Below are 26,778 nucleotides of genomic sequence, written 5' to 3' on the forward strand. Positions count from 1 at the left end.
ACAGAAGTCTATTGTTTTCCTGCCTGACCTCCACCAATCCCTTTCATCTTCTAAGTGGGTTTAAATTCGAATAAGCAGGTTACCAACATGCTGCTTTATGACAGAGTATTCCAAAGCTGTTTCTTGTATGAGGCATCTCTCTCCAAATAGGAAAAGCGAAAAGGAATGTAAGGGATTAAGCAGGCCACTGTTCGATTATGTGAGATGTCTGGGGTACAATAGTGGTTTCTGACGGCTCTAATAAGGTAGGTTTTGAATTGCATGTATGTATTAAGCACAGGCTTCCACATATACTTCTGATGTCTGCTTTGACCTAGTGCAAGGCCCTCTTAGCATCTGAAATAAGATCTCTCTTACAGACGACGACATTATGTGCAACCTGCTATTTAGCTTTTATTAGGGTGAGCAAAAACCAGGACTTCAAGGTATCGACCTTTAAAATACTCTAGTTTCAAATCAATCCCTTTCCTTGACCAAGGAAGGTGATAAACATCAATGTAACATTGGTAAGTTAGGCATTAAGTGAGCTGGAGGAATCAAGAAGTATCTACACATTCTTAGCTACTTTCGAAGCAATGATTACTTGACCAAAAGTTTGATAATGTGTCCCAACAACTATAATTTTGCTCCTATTTAATTGCAACCACTTATGTTACATTGAAGGTTTCATGGTCAAGTATGGTCTTTTATACAGGCTCCCAACCTCTCCTGGATGTATGGGGACAGTTTCAGTATTGTCGATATGGTACTGAGAGGGTTCCCATTTGGTATAGTAAGCAATGTAGAAGTGCTTTGAGGGAACAGTTGTGAGGCGCTGTGACAAAAAGACCTAAAGCAGTTTAGTGAACCACTTTCTCCTTTACTCGTGGGTATTAAGAGCAGTACTGGGCAACTTGCTGCATAAAATGTTGCTGATAAACCTCCTGGCAATTTGCCATTTATATCAAAGGTCTTTAACATCTGGAAGCTCTGTGGCGAAGTTTTTTTTTTTTACACAACTCGCTGCGAGTGAATAACTCTGGGATTAAACAAAGGACTCAAGCAGGTAATACATCGTAAATAGGGTAATTTGTTCTTAACTCACCAAAGAGTCTTTATGTACTGAGAGAATAATGGATTAAAAATCAAAGCAAGGTGGTGTGGGATAGTTTGAATTTGAGTCAAAGCTGCATACAACATCCGGCTTCTCCATCACTGTGCTGACAGCGCAAACCTGGAGTTCAAAATAATTGGGTATTTTATCATAGGTTACCTCCAAATCAGTGGTGTGGGGGTTCCTTGCATGTGGGGTTATGATAAGTGAAAGTAAGACACTGGTGTTAGGAGGGGGAGACAGAGTATTGTCTTCCTGGATCTGAGTTTTGCCACTTTCTAGTTTTGTGGTAGATTTTTATGTGCGCTGTATAAATGATTTTATTTGTTTAATTGTTTTTTTCAATTTAGTTCTGAAAGGTTCATTTTTTCATTTGAACACATTAGAATTCTCTGGAAAGTTTCCGAATACAAAATTGTGTTTCAGAGATCAATTTATTTTGTTAGCCTGCCCACATTTTCCTTAATGCTGTTAGTCAGTCCGTCATTGTGATTCTGAGTGGACTAATAGTACATTCTAGAAATAAATGGAAGTTAAGGGCAGTATGGTGCTGCCATGATGAATTTTGACTTCAAGTACTATATCTGGCAAACCAGTCTGTCTTTGAATTCCCTTCTGCTTCAATTTGCCCTAACAGCTGATAATTATCACCTGATTGATTATTTGTAGATTTTCTTTAAATGGTGAAAATGTTTGATTAAATAGTTATGAATCAAAGAAAAGTTCTGATTAAAAGAAAAAAAGATTATACAAAATAATATATATTTATATACCACACGTTTCTTTTCAGAGACTGAAGGCTACAGAAATGATAACTGATCACAAAGTTTTCTCTGTTTGCCTGGTTCTGCCTTATGCTACATTAAGTTGTGTTTGAGAATCATCATTTATTCTATTCTAAAGGTTTCTTGTGGAAATGTTTTTTAAATGTATCTATTGCTTTACCTTAAGCTAGAAGTGATTGATGCAGAATTTCAAGCAAAAAATATGCCAAAGTATTTTATCACTCAGTGAATTTTTATTAGAAATTACATCCTTGAGCGCCTTCTTTCTCCTGAAGTCATCGCGGGTGACCTTTATTTCAATAATGCGCATTACAGAAGCAGCGTTGTCGGATAATGCTAATCGTTTCGGACATGGTGTGTGGGGAAAAAGGAATCTTGAAGGAGGACTTATTGTATGGGGATTATGCTGTATCATTTCACTTGAGTGATCATTTATGCAGCATCACCATGTGTAAAATAATGAGCTCTGCAAATTGGCAAAATACATGTACAATGATATTCAGTCCCCATCTCCTAGGGAAATTGCAGTTCTTACTGTTACCAGTGTCTACGTTTTTTGCTCATTGTTAAAAATTATGATATAGTGTGATACGTATTAATTTGTATTTGGTTATCCTGTGAAATGGACTCTTAAAAATCCATCGCACTGTCATCGATATTTATCAGTTAACATAGCCTACTAAAAGCAATTGACATCATGTTGTGTCCGAAAGTCTTTTTGACCCAAGGAAGTAATTCATGGCTGCTTCCATCAAAGGATAGCAATTTTTGACTACAATTTTCTTCTTTTATCTCCACTTAGGGTTATAATTTGTCTTCTAACATTAAAAATTGGATAACAAACTTGAACTATTTACGAGTACCTGTTTTATTTACGGTTATGCTATTGGGTTGCAGTCTTAAGCTTCATGTAATAATCACACATAGTCTGGTAGATGCTGTCCTGGTTCAACCCAATTGACCCTGTTAGACTAAAGTTCCCCGTTACAGAGGTTCGTAGAATAGAAATCTACTGGAGCATGATGGCCCTCATGTTATGATTAGTCAGTGAGTTATAATGAACAGAGTGATCCCCCATCTATGAGCAATTATTTCGATTACTTAATGTAAATAATGAGCTTCTGAAAGTAACATACTAGAAGAAAACCCAAATGTAAGGCAGTGTGCCTATGCATGAATTAATGTAGCTTAGTGCATTCCTCTCCCATATATTGACCTACAACTAGGCTTTCTGAGCATGTTCATATGAGGTTTTCGGTGCCTAATGAGACTCAAACAGCATAATTGGAAGACTTAATGTTTTCATCTTTATATTCCTATTCCTGCAGATGTTGCTAAAAATGCTTGTAAATAAAATATTCCTATTACTTGTTCTGTGGGCTGCACGACTTGAGTGAACATTGCTATCTGAATGATCTCAAGTTCAAGTCAAAGTTTATGTGCATAGTTAGTCAAAACCATTGCTAATATATTTGTTTAAAATATACTAAGTGATCTCAAATAAAATAATACATTATATTATTTCTGTACTCTTCACTAGAGAAGATGCCTGGTAAGAAAAGTAGTGGCTGAGGTGAAACAAACTCCCATCCCAGACCTTTGCTCCTTCAGCAATCTTTGTTATCTGGTACAGCTGAGGCATAGTGTTTACACCTTCTGATATGATATACATAGGCTTTCCTGTTTTCAGTTACTATTTTTGGTAAATTCTGGTGGTATTTTTTCAGTGATTTCAATACTTTAAAAAAATAGTGGTTATCAGTGATTACACATTTTTGCGCCATTAAAAACCATAGAAAGTGTTTTTCGGTGTTTAAGAATGTTCGCTTTTATTATTGCTTGCTTTCTTCATTGATAGTGCATGTTATATAGACAGTGTACGTACTGTGCATATGAGGTTCAAATACATATTTACAAATCAAACTTTTGTAGTACACCATACAATAATTCTTCCTGTCTTTGGTCATGCGGCTCACTCTTTCCTTCCCTTGTTAACTTTGGCACTTGAGAAGGGCAACGCTAAAACAGCCAGTACACAAGTTGCTAACTCTGGCCACTGACGTAGCTTTCCATGCCAATATTGGTGCGCCTGAAGATTACGATTTTCCGGGACAGGTTCTGCACCATATGCGTTGAACTGGGCGCATATGTCGTCCAAGTTAATGAAGCTGTCAAAAATGAAGCAGCATTTATCAAAGTCTTGAGAAAATTCCCCTTTATGGAAGGGATCTAGAACTTGTGCAGAGTACCACAGTGAATCTTCATTGACTTCAAATGCCATAGTCGGTGAAGGAACATTTCTATGCATCATTGCAAGCCATTTCTGATGCATTGTAAAATACAATTTCCTGAATTTCTCCTCAGCATTTCTTTGCTTACCAAGTGTCAAGCATTCTACCATGGAACATGTTGCAGTGCTAAAGTTACTAAAAGTGTTGTCCAGCCTGCTCTCAAGGAGATGTTTAACATCTACACTAATTACGCTGAACCCTTAGTAGACAAGGGTGTTTTCAGACTCTAGTTTTTTTAATAAGTCCACTACATCCGTCATGTTTTCCTGTAAAAATCTTAGAATGCAGTAGAGTACACTTGTTTCACATTACATCCAATATACGACAGAAAATCCTCACATTTCTTGCCTTTGGCATCATCACTGAGCAAAAATTCTGTAAACGGTCACCATATAGATAATATAGCATTCACGGTCTTTCGGACTGAGAACCATCGGTTTAATGACACAATTGGGATGACCAGAATGGACTACAAAGTCAACAGCATTCTTCATTACCTCTGAAGATTGTAAATGTGCTTTCAGCATACTATCTAGCAGGTGGCAAGTATCTCCTACAGAGAAACCCTTCAGCTCTGGTATCAATTTTTACAGGTCAGCAAGCCACTTATTCATATATGTAGCTGAGTCACTGCAAATACAAACAATATCACTTCAATCTTTGTTGAACTTGTTAAGAATTTTTCCCAGCCGCGTTAAGTGTTTTCCAAAAGTCTGGTGTCATGTTTTCACCACTATCTCAGATGCTTGGTCACAACACTCTTTCCACATATACCTGTCACTACACCTTACATTGAATATTTTAAGCCTGGGATGTTTGGCAATTCACCTACCATCAATACTGACTCGTTAGAAAAGAGGGCTGATGTATCAAAGGGTTTCACCCATTCTCGGTCTGTGGGTAAATGTCATGGTACATATTGGGAAAGATTCTTATGAAACCAGCCATTTTACAGTGAAAGGATCAAATGTAGCAAAAATATCAAATATGATTCCGATATTTCCTGATTTTCTACAGTTTGCATAATAATTAAATAAGACCTAAACATGCTTCTAATCCCTCCATCTTTACATCAAAGACCACAAAAAGGAAAGAAGAAGTAACAATATTTTAGTGAGATCCCTAAAGAACAAAGCTCAAGCAGAATAATGTTAGCCAAGTCTTTCTTGCTGCTACCTTGTGTAACAAAGTTACATTGTAGTGGGCCAATTTGGAAAAAATAAAAATGACTTTCACTGTCCTTTTCCGAATGGCATTTAGGTTGTGGTTTTGCAGGTGTTTTTTCAGTGTTAATATGTTTACACTGGTGAGGGCTATTTCCCTTTCAGTGGGGTTGTATTGATTATTATAGGTTTAAACCTAGAACAGGATAGCCTAGATATACATTAAGGTGGGAATAGAGAGCATGGACTTCCATGATGGAGACACAAGGACCCCCTTGTGGCAAATTCAGTCTAAATCTTGATTTTCCTTTCATTTGATCTGGTTTTGCACAAAGGATACCATCCGGCTTTAAAAACAATTAGGAAATGCTATACAGCTGCAGCACTTGGAGAAGATCGGATACCATCTCAGCTTTGATTACTTAATCCCCACTGAGAAAGTTTTCCATTATCATCTTCCTACACCACTAGCGTCCTCTTACTGTAGGTAAAAACCAGGCATGATCTAGGGAGAAGAATCTGAGTTTATGGTAGACGGCTGCAGTGGCACGAGGAGGTAAATGTCAAGCCCCTTTTTTGGCTCCTCTCTCCCAGCTGGAATTTCCCTTTCTCAGCATGTCTTTGTTCTGCTTATGCTCTCATTTGCCTTATGGCTCTTCCCCAATTAATATATTGCTGCCTATGTTAGTAGCCATGCGCATCACACATGGATGGGTGATGTTGGCTAATAGGATGGACTTTTTCCTCCGCAGGGATGATGAGAGCAGGGTTGGATTCTTCGCTTGTGTATCAGACTTTCACTTTTCTCTGGAGTGGCACAGCATGTTTGGCAGAAACTTCACTGTCTGGTTTTTATTGCTATTTTCTTTCACTGGCCTTTTAATTTGTAGTAGTGAAAGTAGGCATAAGCAGATATGGTAGTTGTGCATTCTCTTTATGCAGTGACCACCAGTTGACCCTTGTTATGCTGTTGTGCAGGTCAGAGAGATAAACATACTTCCCAAGATACTGCTCTGCTGCCATTTCAAAAGTAAAACAAGCATTTGCAATGCAATAGGTCTCAGATTAAGAAAGTGTGAGCTATTGGTATTGTAAATGACACATTTTTTTAATATGTGTTGGCTTTGAAAATATATAAATTAATAGCATTGTTATTCACAAAACCAATAGCTTACACTTTCCTAATGCGAGTCCTATTGGCTATGGCAACGCTTGTTGGTAGCAAGCAAGGGCAGTGCTGTTGTGGTGCTGAGTGATGATGTGGTTAGGGTGAGTGATGTGGTGGTGTATTAGAGTGATGTGGTGGTGTATTAGAGTGATGTGGTGGTGTATTAGAGTGATGTGGTGGTGTCCCAGAGTGATGTGTTGGTGCCCCCGAGCGATGTGGTGGTGTCCCCGAGCGATGTGGTGGTGTCCCCGAGTGATGTGGTGGTGTCCCCGAGTGATGTGGTGGTGTCCCCGAGTGATGTGGTGGTGTCCCCGAGTGATGTGGTGGTGTCCCCGAGTGATGTGGTGGTGTCCCCGAGTGATGTGGTGGTGTCCCCGAGTGATGCGGTGGTGCCCCGAGTGATGCGGTGGTGCCCCCGAATGATGTGGTGGTGCCCCCGAGTGATGTGGTGGTGTCCCCGAGTGATGTGGTGGTGTCCCCGAGTGATGTGGTGGTGTCCCCGAGTGATGTGGTGGTGTCCCCGAGTGATGTGGTGGTGCCCCCGAGTGATGTGGTGGTGCCCCCAAGTGATGTGGTGGTGCCCTCAAGTGATGTGGTGGTCCCCTCGAGTGATGTGGTGGTCACAACTGTACTCCGCAGTATCAGGATGCAGCAAAAATGGTGATGTGGTGGTGTCCCTGAGTGATGTGGTGGTGTCCCTGAGTGATGTGGTGGTGTCCCTGAGTGATGTGGTGGTGTCCCTGAGTGATGTGGTGTCCCCAAGTGATGCAGTGGTGTCCCCGAGTGATGCAGTGGTGTCCCCAAGTGATGCTGTGGTATCGCCGAGTGATGTGGTGGTGTCCCTGAGTGGTGCCTCTGAGTGATGTGGTGGTTTCCCCGAGTGATGTGGTGGTGTCCCAGAGTGATGTGGTGGTGGCCCCGAGTGATGTGCTTGTGTCCCCGAGTGAAGTATCCTCTTAATAGACCTGTAAACAAAACCCTCGTTATGTATATAACATTGATTAACAAAGCATGGGATGTGTTCTGAAGAGAGACGAGTAGGCTCCGATCAATTCTGCAATGATTTTCTTAGCCAAGAATGGAAGTATGTCTGCGAGATGAAGAGAAGGTGGTAAATTGGATGAGGAAGATGAATAAATTCATGGGAGCAAAAGCAGCGAGCAACAGAAGTGAGCCTGTATGGAAGAGAAGAACCAGGACAAACAATATGAAACAACAAGGTTGAAAGCGAGAGAGAGGGGAAGAAACAGAGGTAAGGAGAGAGAGAGCTGGATGAAGAACGGACCATGAAAACAAGTAAATAAAGGCTCACGAGAGCGTGGCCAGCAAGTTCGGGAGCGCATTCCTTTGAAGTCTGATGGGGGGGGCTTGGGGCAGCGGGCAAGCGGCTTCCTTTGAAGTCGGATGCTGAGGCTCAGACAAATGGTGGTGTGCTAGCGGCTTCCTTTCAAGTTTGATGAGGGGGCGGGGGAGCAAATGGTGAGCTCGCGCCCGGCGCACATGCACTGGCCATAATCCGCATTCCAAAGCCCTCTGGCAGGCTTTCCTGGAGCCCCTACATAAGTCTCGCCGGACCAATGAGCAAGCACATTGGCTCAGCGAGACCTAAAAAGTACGGGGTAACTCAGTAACAGGTGCCCAGTGTAGATGAAAAACCTTCCAAGGAAGTAAGCAGTGATAGAGGAAAAATACAGTAGCTTAAAAACATTCCAATATAAGAAAAGTTCAACTTAAGCAGAAAGAAAAAGCAAGAAATAATGGATGCAGGGTGACGTGGCACCGATTTTGACAGATGAATCTTGTGAGCATTATCTCACACTGTATTCCAATTTCCTGTTCGTTAAATAGTGCTTTCATAGCTACACCTCCAGCATAAACTGAGTGTGCAAACATCCCGTCCTGGTTTGGGTTTGTAACTTGAGTTGACAAAGAATTCTCCATTTTGGAATGGTGCACATGTTTTTCCTTGGACTGACCACTGGCTGTTGTTGTAGGTTTTTTCCTTCATTTATGTATAAGTTACTGGTGTATTTTTAACAACATGACTTTCCGCCAAAAACCTTGAAATTGATCCTTCTCAAAAATCCAGTACCATAACTTAGACACTCACAATGTTGATCAGGAGGTCTTCGAATGGACGCAGCGTTCCTTCAGGAGGCTTGCATAGAATTAGTAGAAGCACGCCAACCACTCCGCAGAAATGAGGATAGAAATGAAGGCTGCCAAAGGTGACGAGGGCTGCCAGGTGCCCATTGGAAATCCACTGGAAGCATCTCCAAGACCTTTGCAAGCCCTGCGCAGACCGCCAGATTTAAATTTGTGGGTGGCAGCTATGTGTCATTTGCAAGGGAACACTTTGTATGATGTAAGAAAAATATTTTTGCAGGATTAAAGAATATTAAATGGACTGGAGAATTACAAATGGCAACACTGACAGTTCATAAGGTTACTTAAATGCCTTTATGATGTTTTATTCTGGAAAGATGTTATGGGGCATTTCATCAACTAATTTGTACATCTTGCCCATGCCCTTACTAAACGTCTTCGATTACAAATGATAGTTCAACATGACTTGAGATTTTGCAGTTTTGGTCTGCTTGGTTGTCTCTGTCTTGTCCTGAAGTCCTGATTTTTCTGCCACAATCGTGCCTGTAAGGCCACAAAGGGGTGATCAGATTGCCAACAGTAGCATTCTTCTAGCAGGGGCAACCATGTCTTCGTGTCTGCCTTCATATGTTTTGGGCGAGCTGCAGAAACATACTGTTTTCTCAAAAGCACGCTGCAGTAAGTCCGTTTCAAAGACCTCAGCAGGTGATTTTTATTAAAATGCATTTGCTATTGAGCAGAAGTAGCTTAATTGGCTATTAGCAAGTTTAATACCTTAAAAGGTGGCGATTATATTTATTCTTGTGCCTGTGAAATGCGAAATTTTGAACTGAAATAGTATACTTACTAAAAGGTGTCATTTGAATGAGAGCTTCGTGCACATCGCTTCTGGAACACCTGACAATTAGTTGTGTTTGGGAGGCAGAAAAACTAAGCGTGGCTCAGAAACCTTCAGAAGTAAAGTTTGCAACAATGTAATAATATTAACAAGCCGCGGTTCTGGGTAAACCTTCTTCGTATTTTGCAACTTTTTCTTTCCATCTCCATCTTTGAGGCTCTGGTTCTTTTTTGCTCTAAAGCGGATTGATTTTTATAACAGTTGAGTTCTTCCACTTGCATTGGCTGCACAAATGTAGACTATGCATAGTGCTCGGAGGCTAAATCTACCTCTGAAAGAAAGTTTGTTACAGTAAGCCTGCCGCTCTTCTTTGGCTGTACCAGAGCTACCTTCACACCGTCAAACTCCTTCATCAGCCGTCTTCCGCTTTACCTGAGGCTTCATAAGGATGCTCTTTTGTTTGTTAAAGTTGCCTAACGCCGTTTTCAGTCCTTGTTTTCAGCCAAAAAAAGCTCTTTATGGTGGAAACAGAACAAAAACCTGCCTCTTGACCACTGTCACACTGCAGCACTTTTATACTGTGTATATCAAACCCTGTCTAATCAGGTTTTTTATTGTATCGCCAAGACCAAATAACTTTATAGTAATTCTCATTACTCAGTCAACAAATACTCTGTCACAGTCTTTACTATTTGAGGGTGAATCCACCCTGAACGCAGAAAAATGGATTTGCTTAATGTAGGAAGTGCTGATTTTTCACCGGGGAGGGGTTAAACATAATATTTTAAGGCTCCACCCATTATTTCCTACACAGATCCCCTCCCCCACCCCAACCTCCAGACTGGTGTTAAGAGAGGTGTTAAATAACATGGCTCAGTTGTAGATCTTTCACAAGGCAGACTTGGACTTGAGGCATTACAACTTTATCCATCTTCCTTGCTGTAGTCCTTAATTTTTGAGAATATACCGACCTCAGAGAATGCAACATCCTATGATGCTAGTGGTCTATGTAACAAGTCAAAAACAGCTACAAAATCGGTAACATAAAAATGCCTCACAACAGGCACGTTCCGAGGTGCCCCCTCTCCAATAGAGATGAAATAAATCACAAAATAGTTTAGGGATGAACTCCTTTTTAGGTCTGGCTTGACAGTGCATCTATTTGATCTGCTTGCCTTATTGTTAGCAAGAGTGGACTTTGGCTTCATCCAGAGGAATATTTCTTTCTCATCTCATGGTATTGACTGTTGGGTGTATCATTCCGCCTACTATGGAATGGATGATGGACTATGTTACATCTCAATTGTACACTGACTTATCAGACAACTTATTGATCTTACAGATGCAAGTAAACAAAATATTCTTTGTTTTGTTTTTCATACAGCAGTCATTTTAATGTTTGAGTCAGGACTCAACATTAAGCTAGACCCATTGTGTTTGTCGAGGCCTGTAAGTTGCTTTTAGAAAGTGGCCATTTTCTTGCTTAGCCATTCCATGCCTCTGCTTGTCTGTAAAATCCATGTCTGGCCTGGCTGATAGTTGGGTGCTTATGCATTCACTCTAGACATCACACAAAGGTTGCGGAGGTGTGCTGTGCATATCCGGATGGTCTATCACAAGTCTGATGAGCCTTCCTGAGTTAGAGTGGTGGGAGGAGTTGTCACTGACACCTAAATAGGGCTGTGCCTGTCCTCACACAAAGGAATCTCTTCCCCCCTGTAGTGTGTTCGGAGCCACGTCAAGGAAAAGGCAGGGTCTTGTGCTCTACAAAGACTTTCCTTTGACATTTACCTACTTCAGAGGCAAAAAGGGGTTCAAGTATTGTACCCCTGACACCCCAAAATCTGAACACTTCAGGACTGAGGACATTCTGCCAGGAAGAAGAGCTAGATTGCTGTCAGGAGATACTGCCACTTTGCTGGGTGCTTTGCTGGGATGGCATGCTGCTTCTGTCATGTGAGTGAAAGGACTGGTCTTTGCTTTCTGAATCCTGCTTCCAAGGTTTTTCAAATGCTTGTGCGTGTTTACCTTCTGTTAAGAAGTCTCAGGGCCATCAAAGACTTCACCTGCATCTTGCTAACATGTTTGAATAGTTTTCAAGGTACTGTTACTGTGGATCAGTGTGACTCCGTAGCCCGCCTGTGCTTCTCACGGTCAGCACCAAACTATTGGATTAGTACCTGTCACAACGTTTAGATCACCCGGTATGGAGCTATGGTTTTCTAGGAACTATATTTTTGCAGTAATCTTTTTTTAAAGGGATATCTCAATTTGTGTATGTTGGATTTTTGTCGTTTTGGTCTTGTTTTAATCAGATAAATATTGGCTATTTATTCTAAATGGTGTGGAGGGGTTTCATTGTGTTACTGTGTGTATGTACAAATTCTTTACACTTTGTCGCTGAGATAAGCCTGACCTTTCGTGCCAAGCTACCAAGGGCATGTGCAGGGGTTGTCTTAGCTGTGTGACTCCCTGACCCTGGCTAGAATGAGGGTCCCTACTTGGACAGGGTGCAAACCACTACCAACTAGAGACCCCATTTCTAACAAGTCTCATCACCCCTGTTTCTACCTACCCCCTCTCTTACTTGACCACAAAGTCAACTCAGCGAGCAGTTGTCTTTCTAAGCTGTATATAATGTGCCTGCCTTTCCTTGATATTATGGTTTTCATTTTCTGCCATTAAAGTTAGAGGTTTGCATTCGCTTCTTCTGTGTTTATGTAATTATTCTTTATTTTGTTTTATCTGAGACAGCCTATCAGCAGTTAAATTATCTTATATTAGGTCTATTATTTGTACTGCCTAGCATTATTTTTTAAATCTCTCGAAATATACAATGTGCAAGTGTTAGATTGGCTTGTCTAGTTTTATTTGTAGAACAAATTAAGGAAAATAAGATTTATTCGTTCAGCTCCTTTTAATCGAATGGTTGCAGTATAGCTTTTATGGCCATGCTGAGCTGAATTAGCATACCAGACATAGACATTTTGGTGTGGTGCCCTGCATGGCAAATTTGTAAACTTTTGTGTATTTTTAGAAATACCATATTTATTTTATTCTTAAGGAATGCATGTGCAGGTTTTCACATCACACTGTGCTAGTGGAGAACTTACAAGTCAGGTGTAGCACAACTGCCAACAAGAGTGTTTAAACTAGACGGTGTACTACAGAAACACGGTACAAAGGTAATTCACAAAAAAATAAGGCATATTTGCTCTTGCCATTAGCTTTGAGTTTTGATGTGGTTAAGGTGAGATTTTTATAGTTGCTCCACTTGACTTCTGCCCCCTCTGTGGTAAGTGTCCACCAGCTGCCACATCTGAAAGGTTAGGTGTGTGAAGTAATCAGGTAAGGAAGGTGAAGACAATACGTTGTTGAATGAATATAGTGGGTTTATTTCATAAGTCGAGTTAGAAAGAATAAGAGCCCACGCCAACCGCTGCACAGACATACATGGAATGCCAACACGTTGGATTCCAGGTTCCAGTGCATGCGGCGAGCGCGAGAAGACAACACGAGGATACAACACATCCTCCTTTCTAGAAAAGAAAAAAAAAGAAAGTATAATAACATAAAAGATGCAAACAAATAATACAATGAATAATAGTAACTTAACAGTCTGATATAATGAACTTAATTTCCAACATTGTAGTCTTTCTGCCAAGTGGGGGGTTTCCTTAAACGGGGACTACATACTTTGCGAGAAAGATTGGGAACAGGCAGGTGCGGATGAGAGGTTGTAGGTAAGTGACAGGAATTGGGAGAAAGGGGTTTTCCTGACAGGTTAGGGGAGGAAGAACCACTTGAAGGTGACATCCTCATACACAGAGATGGAACTTTAACAACCTTGGAGAGGCTCCAAACATTTCCGTCTGACAATTCCACAACTTGTCTACCCACTCTAACAACAAGCAAGGGGTTGGAGAAGTGTGACACACCAGATCTAATAAAACCGGACTTTCTCACACGTACCCAATCTCCAACTTTGCACGGATTGTTGGTAGTAGCACAAACCACAGGAGAATTACGTTTCCTGTATTTACCATCAAGCAGATTTCTCATCCAGGGCTGGCTCATATTACATACACCCTTTCTCCCCTGCATTTTTTCAAAAGGAGACAAATCACCATCTGACTTTGGAGTGTTCCTATAACTCCACAAGAGTTTTCCAACAGCATCGTAACAATTCTCACCGTTGCACACTGCAAGTTGTAAACCTTCTTTGAGCACCCTGATCCACCTTTCTACCATGCCGTTACCTTGAGGATAATACACTGAAGAACGTTTGTGCAAAATACCATGGTTGCAACAAAAGGATTTCATCTCCGTAGAGGTGAACTGTGTGCCATTATCAGATAGGATGGAAGTAGGGAAGCCTTCTTTTTCAAAAATTGAATTTAAAAAGTCGATAACTACCCTAGAAGATACATGGGGAACGATTTTCACCTCAGGCCAACTGGAGAACTGGTCTATCAATATAATGGCATAAACTGGACTACGACCTAAACCCATCGGACCAGCAATGTCTATCGAAACGCATTCCCAGGGCTTAGAAGGTCTCGAGACAGAATCATGTTGATATTTTATAGGTTTCTGTGATTTATCACTCACACAACATTCAATACAAGATCTTACTTTTTTCTCAATCAATCTGTCGACACCCGGCCACCAAAATTCACTCCTTATTCTCCTTTTCATACTGGACATGCCCGGGTGACCCACATGTGCCATGTCTAGAATGGTGTCTCTTAAACCGTGTGGTACAACTAAAAGCAAACCCCTCAATAAAGTTTCACCTTGGATGGATAGTTCTTGAGCTACATGGAAGTAAGGCAAAATACTAGAAGATAGACTGTTCTTGGAAGGCCAACCATTTTTAACAAAAGACAAGACATCCAAGTAATCACGATCCTCACCACAAGCCAATACCCAATCATCTTCACGGATGCAACCATTGGACACCTCACAGATTGACACAACTTTATCAGGATCATCATCAGGAGCAACATGATTATTATCTTCTATAGGTAACCTGGAAAGGAAATCAGCTAGAACATTTTTCGCTCCTGGAATGTATTCAACTGAGAAATGAAAATCTTGCAATTTATATTGCCATCTTGCAATCCTAGAAGTGGCTTTACCACAACCTTTAGTTGTGAAGAGATCCACAAGAGGACGATGATCAGAGCGAACAATAAAATCTGTACCATATACATATCTGCGAAAATACTCAATTCCCCACCAACAAGCCAAGGTTTCTTTTTCCAAAGTGGAATATTTTGTTTCTGCGCCACGTAACGGTCTCGATGCAAAAGCAATAGTAACAAAACCACTATTTTGTTTCTGCATCAGCACCGCACCAACGCCAACATTGCTTGCATCAGTGACAATAAATGATTTACAATTGGTGTCAAACGGGGATAAGGCAGGAGCAGAAATAATGCATTTCTTTACAAAATTAAATTGATTTTTGCAATTGTCATCCCAAATGAATTGTTGTTGTTTTTTCATCAACTTCCGTAAGTGAGAAGTTTTATCAGAAAAGGAAGGAATGAACTTTGCGTAATATTCGGCTAAACCGAGAAAGGATCTGAGCTGATCTTTGTTGACTGGTTCGGGAGCATTCTCAATAGCCTTAACTAAACTCAATTTGGGAGAAATACCCTCTTTGCTGATGGAATGGCCTAGGTAATCTACGGAATCTTTGCCAAATTTACACTTTTCCTTGGTAAGGGTAAGACCGTTGTCTAAGTAAGAAGTGTAATTTTTTCCACCTATGGCTTCAAGGTAAGCTTCAAAACCTTCGCGCCACTGTTTCCATTCCAATGGAGATTCACCTGGACTTGCTAGAAAAGGTGGTGTAGCATTAAAATTCTCCATTGTAAGTAACACAGAAATATTTTCAGAGATAATATGATGTCATAAATAACCTTGAAAAATAGTTTGAATTGGAATCAATTTTTTTTTTAATATAAGAACTATTGTGAGGTAATTGTAGTTCTTTATTGAGCAGAGTAAGAGATTTATTAGAAGATAAGTTTTGTGATGTCACAGAGGCGCGAGATCTGTAAGAATAAAGTTTATTTGTGCTGATTCTGCCTTTGTGATGTAATCTGAACGTAGAACTTGAAGTTTGCTTGTGCTGACGCTGCCCTTGTGATGTAAAACAGAGCGTGGAGCGCGAGCTTATGCGCATGCACTGGTTTGTTCGAGATGTAGTGTTCTTAGCGCGTGATGATGCGCATGCGTTGGTTCAAATGGCAGAGAAATGGAAGAAAAACGAAGTAAAAGTATTAAAGTCTCACCGCTTTAGCAGAAAGAGCGGGATTTTCGGGATGATTTGGATCACAGGATAACAAAGCTTCGGCGAAGTGCGTGGTGAAGATTGCGCACACAACTTCAGCAACGGTAATCTTGTCCGGAGGTCCCGGGGCTGTAGGCTCCTAAAATTACGTGAGTTCGCTTCCCCGACGTCGCCAGTGAAGTAATCAGGTAAGGAAGGTGAAGACAATACGTTGTTGAATGAATATAGTGGGTTTATTTCATAAGTCGAGTTAGAAAGAATAAGAGCCCACGCCAACCGCTGCACAGACATACATGGAATGCCAACACGTTGGATTCCAGGTTCCAGTGCATGCGGCGAGCGCGAGAAGACAACACGAGGATACAACAGTGTGTTGTGGCAGATATGATCTAGCCAATATATTGTTTAGCCCCTTAGGCTTCCCTGTGTTCCACTCATTAAACTTAGTATTCCTTTATTTTAGCTACCTTCCAGCAATTTGATTGTGTCTCTCCTTCCCTCAAGCCCCATACTATGACTCGGCTTGAGAGCAGTTTCTTAAAAGCAGAAGAAACATTTCCTCAGAAAAAGCAAAACTGCCCATAATAAAAAGCCAGAGGATAGCTTTACCCACACAATGATGCTGTAAACCTACCACCATAATTGTGTTGAGGGTGTTTAACTGCTTTTAAATATTTTTTTAGCAGCGATATATGATTATTGCCAAGCCATGTACAAAAAAAAAATACAAAGCCAGTAAGCTACAAGTTTTTTTCATATGGGTTTTGTGCGCTCTTCTAGTCATGGCACCCACCTTCACATAGTCCCATGGATCTCAAATTGACGCACTCCACAGTTTGAAGACCACTGGTCATCTCAGATGGCAACACTGTTTCCTCTTTTTACACTGGTTAAGAAATACTTCTGGAGGCTGCCTGCTTGTTTTGGTTGTTTCTTTGGAACTGTTCTAGCTTCAAACGCCCCTTTTTGTCTAGACCGAAGCGGGCATATTTTCCATTAGGTACTCTGTTACCAACACGCACCCTACAGGGCAACATTTTAATAATAAAGTTTGATGATAAAGGTCTCTTGCTCTGCACAGTAAATTGTATTTGCATACATAGCGTGCGCCACTGCAGTGATCATGTCATTAGTACCATTCATGTTGTCACCTGTGACATAACTTATGAGGTCATGAACCATGCATGGGAGAAATTTGACTACGTAGCTCATCATAACTTGTGGATTTCAGTTTATTTAACACTTTGAAACATAGCCATGACATTCTTAAGTTGTTAAGAGTATTAGACTTTAATTTTATTAAGTGACTTATCTTAGTAGAAATCCTTAAAATCTCAGGACGAGATTTGCCAAGTGCCTGTATTTTACTATGATCTCTTCCATCAGTAGACGCTGGACAAGTCTTGCAGCTGCGTTTTCCATCTCCTCCCCTAGTGGCTAGAAGTCGCAGAGCATGTCCGCAGTCATGCCTAGTTGACTTTGTACACTGCTTGTGGACTCCATTTGCACCGTGTGCCTCGTTCCTGTGTTCTTATATCTCGGAGCATAACTTTTGCCTGTGCCCAGTGTACACGAGCAGGTAGTAGTGCATAATCATGGCCAAGCCCCGCCCCTGGTCTCTCTGCCCACACAGACTGCAAGAAAGGATTGACTCAAAAAAGGAAGAGGCTCTTGGATATGTACCATGGTCTTTCCCCCTCTCGTTCGAGTGATCTTTGAGCACACCCAGAATTTGTTCTCGAGAGCCTGCTGAGCACAGCCTGTGACTGTGACCATTGTAAACTGAACATATTGGACACAGTGGGTAGTTGTACCCAGCGAGCTTCAGAGCCCTAAAGAATGTATTTCTAAATTTCTGGACTATTGTTTTTCCATGCTTATTGCTGTTTTTCCGTGTCATGAAACCTTTTGGTGTACCTGCACTTTAGATGTATTAATCAACAGAACACCATTATTAAATTAGAATGTTTTCAGGTCTGGCTTGAGAGTGCATCTGTTATTAAATGTTTGTTACCAATTCTTTAAAATATACACACAGGGGGCTTTGGTTCAGCCCAGGGGAGCCTTCTGTCTGAACTCGTGCTATTGACAGTTTGATGTATCATTTTGCCATATATGGAGTGCTTGCACTGTAAAGTGTGAGGGATTATTTTACGTTTTAAAAGTACACTAAATTCTTCATCATTTGTCTATTGTTAGAGAAATAAAACATTTTTTTCTTAAAAACAGATTTTTTTAAAATGTTTTAGTTAGGACTCATAGCGCAATCCAAACCTGTTGGCTTTGACATTGTTTTAATAACTATTTCATGGTGAACATACCATTCAGCAGTAAATATTTAAAGAGAGCGTAAACAGCATTTACTTTTATGCATACAGAAATCTGAGGAAGAAGAACTTGTCCTCACTCCTGATGGCACCAGAGAATTCCTGACATTTGATATTCCCCTCAACGATTCTGGATCAGCTGGACTTGGTGTTAGTGTAAAAGGAAACCGGTCAAAAGAAAACCATGCCGATTTGGGAATATTCGTGAAGTCCATTATCAATGGAGGAGCGGCTTCAAAGGCAAGTGGGCAGGTTGTCTGAATACATTTCTTGTTCAGATACAGAGATTTCATTGATTTATATAGTCTGAGCAGCCAAACATTGCAGATTGAATAATTAGCTGTTGTCTGTCCATCATTGTAGAATATTGTAGATATATATACAGTGGCATTTATGTGGAAGTGTGTTGTATTTAAATCTTGGAAGAAGCCTCAATCAAGGTGCTTTAGAAGGAAGTTTTCCAGATGTGTTCTCAAGTTTAAACATATATTTAAGAAAAAGTAATATAGCATGCCATTCAGTTGTGTCTTTGGGTTTAGAGAGGCATTACTACTCTCAACCCATAGTTGCGATTCATCAGTGTGGTCCTACTCCATATAGCTGCAAAGTTGCAGAACGTGTATTTGCTCACAAAAGCTTTGAAGTAGCTATGATATCCTAACTGCGTCTTTGAGAGCATGGCACTTTTAAAGAGTTATACAAGTTCAGGCATACGCATAAAATCTAAGTTCTAACCAATACCTTCCTACTTGTTGCTCAATATTGAATTCTTCTCCAGGATGGACGGCTTCGAGTGAATGATCAGCTCGTAGCAGTAAACAGCGAATCCCTATTGGGAAAGACCAACCAAGAGGCAATGGAAACCCTGCGAAGGTCTATGTCAACGGAAGGAAACAAGCTGGGCATGATCCAACTCATAGTGGCAAGAAGACTAAAACGGAGGGAGGTAATTAAATGTGTTATTTATGCAAACATCAAATCCTAGCGTGCTGGAAGAGCACAAAGCGTATGAGATTGCTGCAACAGAGGAAGAGGAAAATAATTGAATTCCGCTGTTAAACTGTTCTAATGTTTTAATTTCTTGAGCTCTGGAAAAATTCTTAAACACGTCATTCTTGCTTCGGAGTAATTATTTCCACTGTGTGGTGTTTTACTTCTGGCAAACTTGTATACGCGTAAGGGGGTCTTCGGACAACAGCTCTGCACTGACCGGTGCTCCTTATGTTTAGTTACGTCAGGTATTTCACTCTAGCATGGCAATGGGAGGCGGTGCTGCCAATTTGAAAATACATTGTTGCAAAACCAACCATTTGTATACAATTTCGACAGCTAGTTCGTTTTGTCTGGTTTTTACTAGCCTAATCTGTTAGTAAATGTGTGTCTAGTCCGAGGTGCGTCTGGGACCTTTCTTTCATCGGGTCAGCTATAGCAACTAAAAATGTCCGGAAGGGTAAGTTATATTAAAGTTTGCTTTGAAGACGAAGGGTGGATGGTGGGAGTAAGCTTTCACTTGCTGTAATTGTAGCCTTCACAACGAGTATCATTGATTTGCAATGAAAGCGTAATCCATCAGTCGCTCAAGCACATTATGGTCTCGAAAATATTGATGTAGGCATTTGGAAGTCTATTGTAATGCACTCCGAGCCAAAAAAAGTATCCCTGTACACTTTTCCTTTATTGCCAATTTGAGGCCAAGGTCTACATCTGTGAAACTAAAATAATCGGGGATTTTAATTATGAAGCTGGGTGGTAATTCATATTCGCCATTTTTATAATCCACATATGTATTTTTGGTTTAGTTGTGGCTGACCAGTTGTCATCATTTTATGTTGCTCTTTTCCTTTACAAACTAGATTTGGTATTGTTTCATTTGTACAGTCAATACACCTCTGGGGTTTTTGGTAACTTTCAATGACAGACAGGTGACGGTTTGTACTCCTTTAACACATGCAAATAAAGTAACCTGTCTTTATTAAAGGAAAATTCAATTCAAGAGGTTTTGTTACTTTGTATAATATATGCTTGTTACTTAACTCAGTGGTACTATTTTATTGACCTCGAGTTGGTGGACGCCTGTGTGGGGCATTATCAAGCCCTAGTTTACTAAAGTTTGTGTTAGCCAGGCAGTACAGTGCCCAAAGAATGGAAGCAACTTCAGAGCCCACTTGACATCTAGGTGACTGAAGTGCCAGTTCTATGCCGAACAAAGCTAGAGGCATAACAAGAAACTAGCGGATGCATTGAGTTTATAGTCTAGAGTTTTATTGATTGGTAGTAAATATCAGTGGGAAGACGTATACGGAAACATTAAACTTTGCATAAGAAGACAACATGCCATATTAAAGTATACTTATTATTTTCTGAATATATGTGCATCCTCCACCCCCTTTTTTTTCCCTTCATAGGTGTGAGATACGGATCAGTGGTAAGGGGACAGATGAACAGAGTGATAGAGTAACCTAGTTTCATTATGTCTCCCACCTCTGACTAGCCTCTTCCTCGGCTGCCCTTTCTCTCCCCTCAATTCTTGGAGACATGACGTGTGCTTGATCCCTGCTCAAGGAGCAGGCCCCACTTGTTCTTCAAAATTTCGTTTTAAGACATTTCTCCTAGTGTAGTGGGATTGTCTGGCTACTTGACAGCTTTCTCTCTGTCCTGCTTTCATGTGTTTTTTGGGGTATTTGGAATCTTGCTCTCGTATGGAGCTTTTTGTTGTTGTAATCCATGAAACTTCTGCTGATATTAGAATCTCTGTCCACAAATTAACCAATTTGACATTTGTGGTTCTTTTAAGAAGATAGTTTTCTCTATAAAGGAGTTGGCAAGAGCCACATTATTTTGGAGTTATAGTGTTTTGGTACAAAGCAGCAGCAAGTAAGCAGACCACTTGATCCATCCTCCCCCAGCCCAGACAAACTTATGCCAGGTCCGGGTACCGGCTTGCCGCACCATCAAGCTGGCTACCATGCTGGCAGCCTGTACTAGGATTCCCTTGATGTCTTCAGAACCTTGCACTGGGTTAAGTCCTTAAATGCTTCGAAAGTAGAATGGCAGGCCTGAGTTACTAAAATAGAGTAGTATTGCTGTGGTGTCCATACTTTCCTAAATCAGTTTTGTATATTTAGCACAAGATCTTCTTAAAATTCTACGAGAGGTTCAATCTATAAGCCTGGAGTGCAGAAATCTTTGGCGGTGTGTGTACAGGCTGCAATTTCATGTGACCCATGAGGAACACAGTGATAAGCCAAAATATAATTAGGCCAGTAATTTGGTCCAGTTACTTACCCTACTCAAATGGTAACTCCCAAGCATACATTGCGTTTCTGGCACAGTATTAACTAGTCATTGTGATGCTGTGTTGGCAATTGTAGTTCCTCCATTAGTACCCTTAGTATCAGCAATTTTTGCTGCCCCCAATGACTACATTTTCACAGAAAGTTCTAATCACACCAGATAAAAGAAAATACTTTTGCTGCTTTAATCAGAACACTTGGAGTGTTGCAAGGCTACCATCTGAAATTGGTACATTCTGTTACACCTCACTATTGTGCAGAATGTAAAACCTGGACAGCTTCCTAATTTTGTTTTTCAGATTTTCTCAACCTTTTTGAGTTAACTGCAGATACCCTAGTCTTAGACTTGTCCCTATGTTGCAAGTGAGGTCTACCTTCACCACTGATGTAAATATTGAAAGCATTGCTTGCCTACTGCCCTAAGGATTCACCATCTTGACCTGTCATTGTTTTCTTTTGATTTTCTTTGACTATTGTGGGAACTCAAAAAAACTGTTCTTGGAAATGTTTTGGCAATAAAAGCTTAAAGAGGGTCAGAATGTTCGTGTTCAGAAACGCAATAGTTAAAGAAACATCAATAGAAGTGAAAATGTCATCCACCCAACATAGCTTTTAGGTCTAGCTTGACGGCTCAGCTGTTACCAAATATAATGTGATAAACCTAAAAAAGAGCTTTATATAGTACTACCTAAAGGGTGTTTTGCTATTACCATATTTTGGTATCCAGGAGTACACGTTTTGATTGGGTAGAGGTTGTGTACTTCCACAAAAACGTGCTTCCACTCCACATAGTTGTGATTATTTTATTAATTTATCCAGCTGCCTGAGCTAGCAGCCGTATGGATGCTTGAGCTTCAACTTTCAAAGTCCCATATACCCAGCTCTGTTAAAGTGACTTAGATAAGTAGATAACTTATGGTGTTTGTCTTTCTCTGGCAGCAGCACAGATGGGAGTAAGGATGTCATCATTAACTTTAGACTTCATAATGCAGTTTTGTGTTTGACAGCAGCATAGGGTGCCTTGGGCTGCACTAATCTACATCGATTTTAATGTCTGCCTTGACAATGCAACTGTTGCCTGACCTTATGAGATCAACAAAAAAGACCTGTCCGAGTACTACTGAGGAGTTTCTACTCCACCCACATGTTGGTTCCCCTAACCAAAGAATTAGATTTGGCAAAATTTGTGTTGCTTGTATTCCACTTTCTGGCTTGTGACAAAGCTTATCGTTGATTCCGCACAACTGAGTTGGGTATGGTGGCAAACCATTGATAATGGCAGTAAGTCTAATCTGTTTATTGTTAAATATTATAAGGGCACTTGTTCTGACATTTACTGTGAAAATCACATTCCTATAGACAGGTATTTTGTTACATGAAATCTCAGAGATTACAGTACTAGGGAATAATTTAGGTTACAGCAAGTGAAAATCCATAGATGTATGAGGTTTGCTCTCTGAGAATCCTTGCTAGACCCTCATACGAGAGAGTATTTTGCTTAACCAAGTGTGATTTTGTATATCTTTCTAAATTTTACATGGGTCTCTGACTGCCTTGTGGAAAAGCTTTCGCTCAAAATTGTGTAGACCTGAGTTGGTTATGGTGACAAGCTATAGGCCTGAATGGGGCACTTGGAAACATCTTGCCCAATGCTATAGGTCTGGTCTTACTATGAAATATTATGACAAAGGCATTTGGTCTGGCATATTAATTGTGAAAAGCCTTTGTTAAAGACAGTTTAACACTTGTGTGTTATCGCTTTGTGTTACAGGCCCTAAGTCAGGTGTCTCCAACCACTCGATCGTGAGCTACCAGTAGCTCACAGACACCTTCAGAGTAACTCACAGCCTTGAGTTAATTTTAAAATAAGTACATGGTCACATATTCCTTTTAAAGTTAAGGGAAGACTGTGTTTATTTTACATTATTATCTTCTTGCTGCAGATAGCAGGACCTGATGATGAGCAGGGCTAAAGTCAGATTAATGACAGAGCAAAGAGGTACAGAACAGAAGCACTGAGGTATTTAAATCTTAAAAGTCCTTGTCAACTCAATATTGAAACAAAATTAGGGTTCTGCTTTTAAACTGGATAAAATTAAAATGAAGAGTTAAACTAAATGATTAAGTTAACTCTTCATTTTAATTGTATCCCTGTTAAAAGTGTTGCATTTATAAACAGCAGGCCTCTTGCTCTCAGGTGCCAGTAGACACTGTCTCTTATTTACTACTGAAAAATACTGTTATTTTTTCAAATGAGAGTAATTTAACGTGGATAAAAAAACTTTGGAAAACATTTAGTAAATGTTTTTCTCCACTTTCCAACTAAGCCAATTACAACGTAACATTTTATGAAGCATATTTCTTCACTTAAGATTCCTCCTATTTAAACAAATGGCACAGTGTCTACAGACCACTGGGTACAAGACTCCTACTGTGTGTAAATACATCACTTTGAAATGGGAGAAAAAAACTATTCAGTTTCATTTTCTCAGTAGCCATCTTGCTCCATGTGGCTGGTAGACACGGTGTCATATTTATAACTCAAAAATATACCCATCGTATTTAGGTGGGACACATTTAAAGTGCAGAAAAATGTTCCATATTGTGAAAAGTTTTTGCAGAAGACTTTTTTTGCTATAAAAAAAAATGGTTGTATGAACATGTTATACATATAACAGTGCCACATATGGTGAAAGATATGTTTTGCGCCCCAAGTACATGCAACAGAGATTCTCATTCACATATATTCCATTCATATGCTCACATGTTCATACATCCAAAGACTACACTCTCTCTGACGCACATGACAGCCCTGTTAAGAGTACCCATGGTCCAAGTATTTTGTTCAAACTCTAGTCTTCGGCTCAATGGACATTGGTTTAATTCAAAGAAACTGGGTGTGGGGGTGTCTGGTAATGTTGCACAAGGGGCCTGGCCTTCAGTAGCTCACAATGATTTTCACTGATCAGAAGTAGCTCTCATTACAGAAGAGGTTGGAGACCCCATTTTGTTACACATCTCACAGATTACCATAGTAGGTGTTGACGCTATTTTATCAGATATTCTAAAGGTAAAGCTTCTATGCTGAATCAGATGGTGTCCTCAAGAACATAAGAGGTGATGAGACCCTAAAATGATTGGATTGTCAGCAAAACAAATAGCATGTTCAGTTAAATAAGACTTCTTGAGACAAGGTTAAGTTGGAAACCATGAAGGTCTATTAAATAAAGTTAATTACGGAAGGCAAAATATGAAATCATTCAAAATGCATAATAAATTATATTTAGGGAATTACAATAAAACTCATTCAAATGAAGCAGGAAGTCTGACAAGGAATTAAACCTCGGATAAATGTATTCTAAATCCTAAGTGTGAGACAGGCTGGCAAAGGTCTGTTGTCTAAGAGTCAGGGAAGAAACTCATGATTCACCTTCAAAACAAGTCATTTAAATAGGAAAATATGCAGCAAAAATCATATAGTCCTCATAAAGTTAATACAATGTTTCATAGGCTCAACCAATCACAAGAAAAATAAATGCAACAGTATCCAGTTACATCCTCAAAATGAATAATTAGTCTTTCCTTGACCTAATGCCGTGGGATGTAACAGTACAAATAGAGTGTTATTAAAAAAAGACAATGACTACTGATATTGACGGACTGCAGTCCTGTACATTTCTGGGATAAATTACCTTTTAACATTTCAACGTTGCCAACTGTCTCCTGATTTCTTGTTCATATGAACCACATCCATCATAACTACATTCCCCCTTGTCAGAGGGCGTTGACTGTTGTGGAGTCCGATTCAAATGTGGTTATGTCTGTTCTTTGGGATGCAGTTAAATTATAAAAATCCTTCCTGACTTTACCTCTCAGGGCCTACAATTCTTTAATTATGGTGTCCTGAAAAACATCTATATTGTTCTGTGATAGGGATGTAATTAGGATGTATTTGGGTTTAAACCCGCTATCGCACCAGGTGTGCACATCAATCCCTAAAGTATCTAGGATTTGAGGGCAAATTCACATCAGAGTTCTCACTCGCCCTCTCTCTATAGTGCTTCTAATGCTAATAATCCCTCCTCATCACCAATTTGACTATCGCTGAATGGAACATGTATGTGTATTTTCTCTTGCGATTGTGACCAAGGATGAACGCAATAATGAATTAGTGGATGAATGCATGAGTGCCAGTATGAGTAGCAGATAGGTTTGATGACTTATTGAATGCCTAAACCCATCAATGACACAAGACACTTTAATTCATTGCATTGCCAGTGATTATTAGCGTATAACTTTACCCAGTATAATTTGTGCACATATTCTCAGTGATAAGTTCCCTAAAGGAACAAAGAATGTTCATTGATCACCAATCTTTTTCTGAACGGTATTGATAAAAAATGACATGCATTTCCCAAGAGAATATGTGTAAGTTATCAGGTAGCATCTTAACATCACTAATACCATAATTTTAAACTTTTTCCCCTGCTTTAAGTGTGGACTCGTGTACTGAGAACTTCCATTCATTGTTGTTAATTGAATGGATGCATTGCTTATCTGCAAGGAGAATCCTAAACGTTATGGTTTGTGTTTGGTACCCAGCGCCATTCCCTAGACCCAACCAAGAACGTCACAAGGGACTGTGGGGGAATAGACTACACAAACAAGGAGTATTCCATAACTCTGCAATCTTTAAAGGAAGCTAAATCAAATATCTCAAACAGAAAACCACATGAAAGGTAGGAGCGAGTGTCTAATGCTCAGATCCTTAAATGGCAGCCTCATGTAGCAAGGCCGTCTCGATTCTCTTCAAAAGAAAGCTTGTATAAAAAGTGCGAGCTAAGTTGTGCCGTCTTCTTTAATCACACTTAATACTATTTTGTTCTTTGGATTTCGCCCACCCTGCCCTTTAGTCTTTGTCCATTCTGGTGACTAATCCCATTTCTCTCCACAGGAGTTTTCACACCAGATGCAATGACATTTTCAGGCTCTGATTCATGCCTCCCTCTGACATTCGATTTGATTATGTATTTCTCTTCTTTTGTACAGTTATTCATTCTTTGTATGTATTTATGCATGCGGCATGAACTCATCCAAACCTATTTTGCCATTTGCTAATATAGCTCTTGAACTAGTCATATACCCCTTGTAGTATTTCACTTACTTCTATGGTCTCCAAATTCTTGTTTCACTGGTCCTACAATGTCTGCTACTGTTTGTTATTGAGTGTCCTTGTGTACAGGTTCTGCTCTGACTCCTACACCACCAACCCCACCTTCAATAAAAAAAGAAAAAGTGCTACTTTACATCATTTGCAAATGTTAAGTTCCGGTCAGAAGATGCTTTTATCACATTGACAACATGCCACCAACGTTATCATCAATGCCCACGTTTAAAATGGATCCTCCCT

At 40.1% G+C, this 26,778-nt stretch overlaps 1 protein-coding gene across 7 annotated transcripts in view; it reads left to right on the forward strand.

Moving 5' to 3' along the window:
• The window catches only part of PARD3 (par-3 family cell polarity regulator), a 1,362,300-nt gene that overhangs the window by 689,749 nt on the left and 645,773 nt on the right, over nucleotides 1-26,778 (forward strand). For all 7 annotated transcript variants that reach the window (XM_078663327.1, XM_078663329.1, XM_078663332.1 and 4 more), the window contains exons 13-14: nucleotides 18,127-18,315; nucleotides 18,854-19,021. In XM_078663327.1, the coding sequence (XP_078519453.1) occupies nucleotides 18,127-18,315; nucleotides 18,854-19,021 (357 nt within the window). The remainder of the gene's footprint in view (nucleotides 1-18,126; nucleotides 18,316-18,853; nucleotides 19,022-26,778) is intronic.

This window comes from Lissotriton helveticus, chromosome 10 (assembly GCF_964261635.1).
Source record: "Lissotriton helveticus chromosome 10, aLisHel1.1, whole genome shotgun sequence".
NCBI lineage: Eukaryota > Metazoa > Chordata > Amphibia > Caudata > Salamandridae > Lissotriton > Lissotriton helveticus.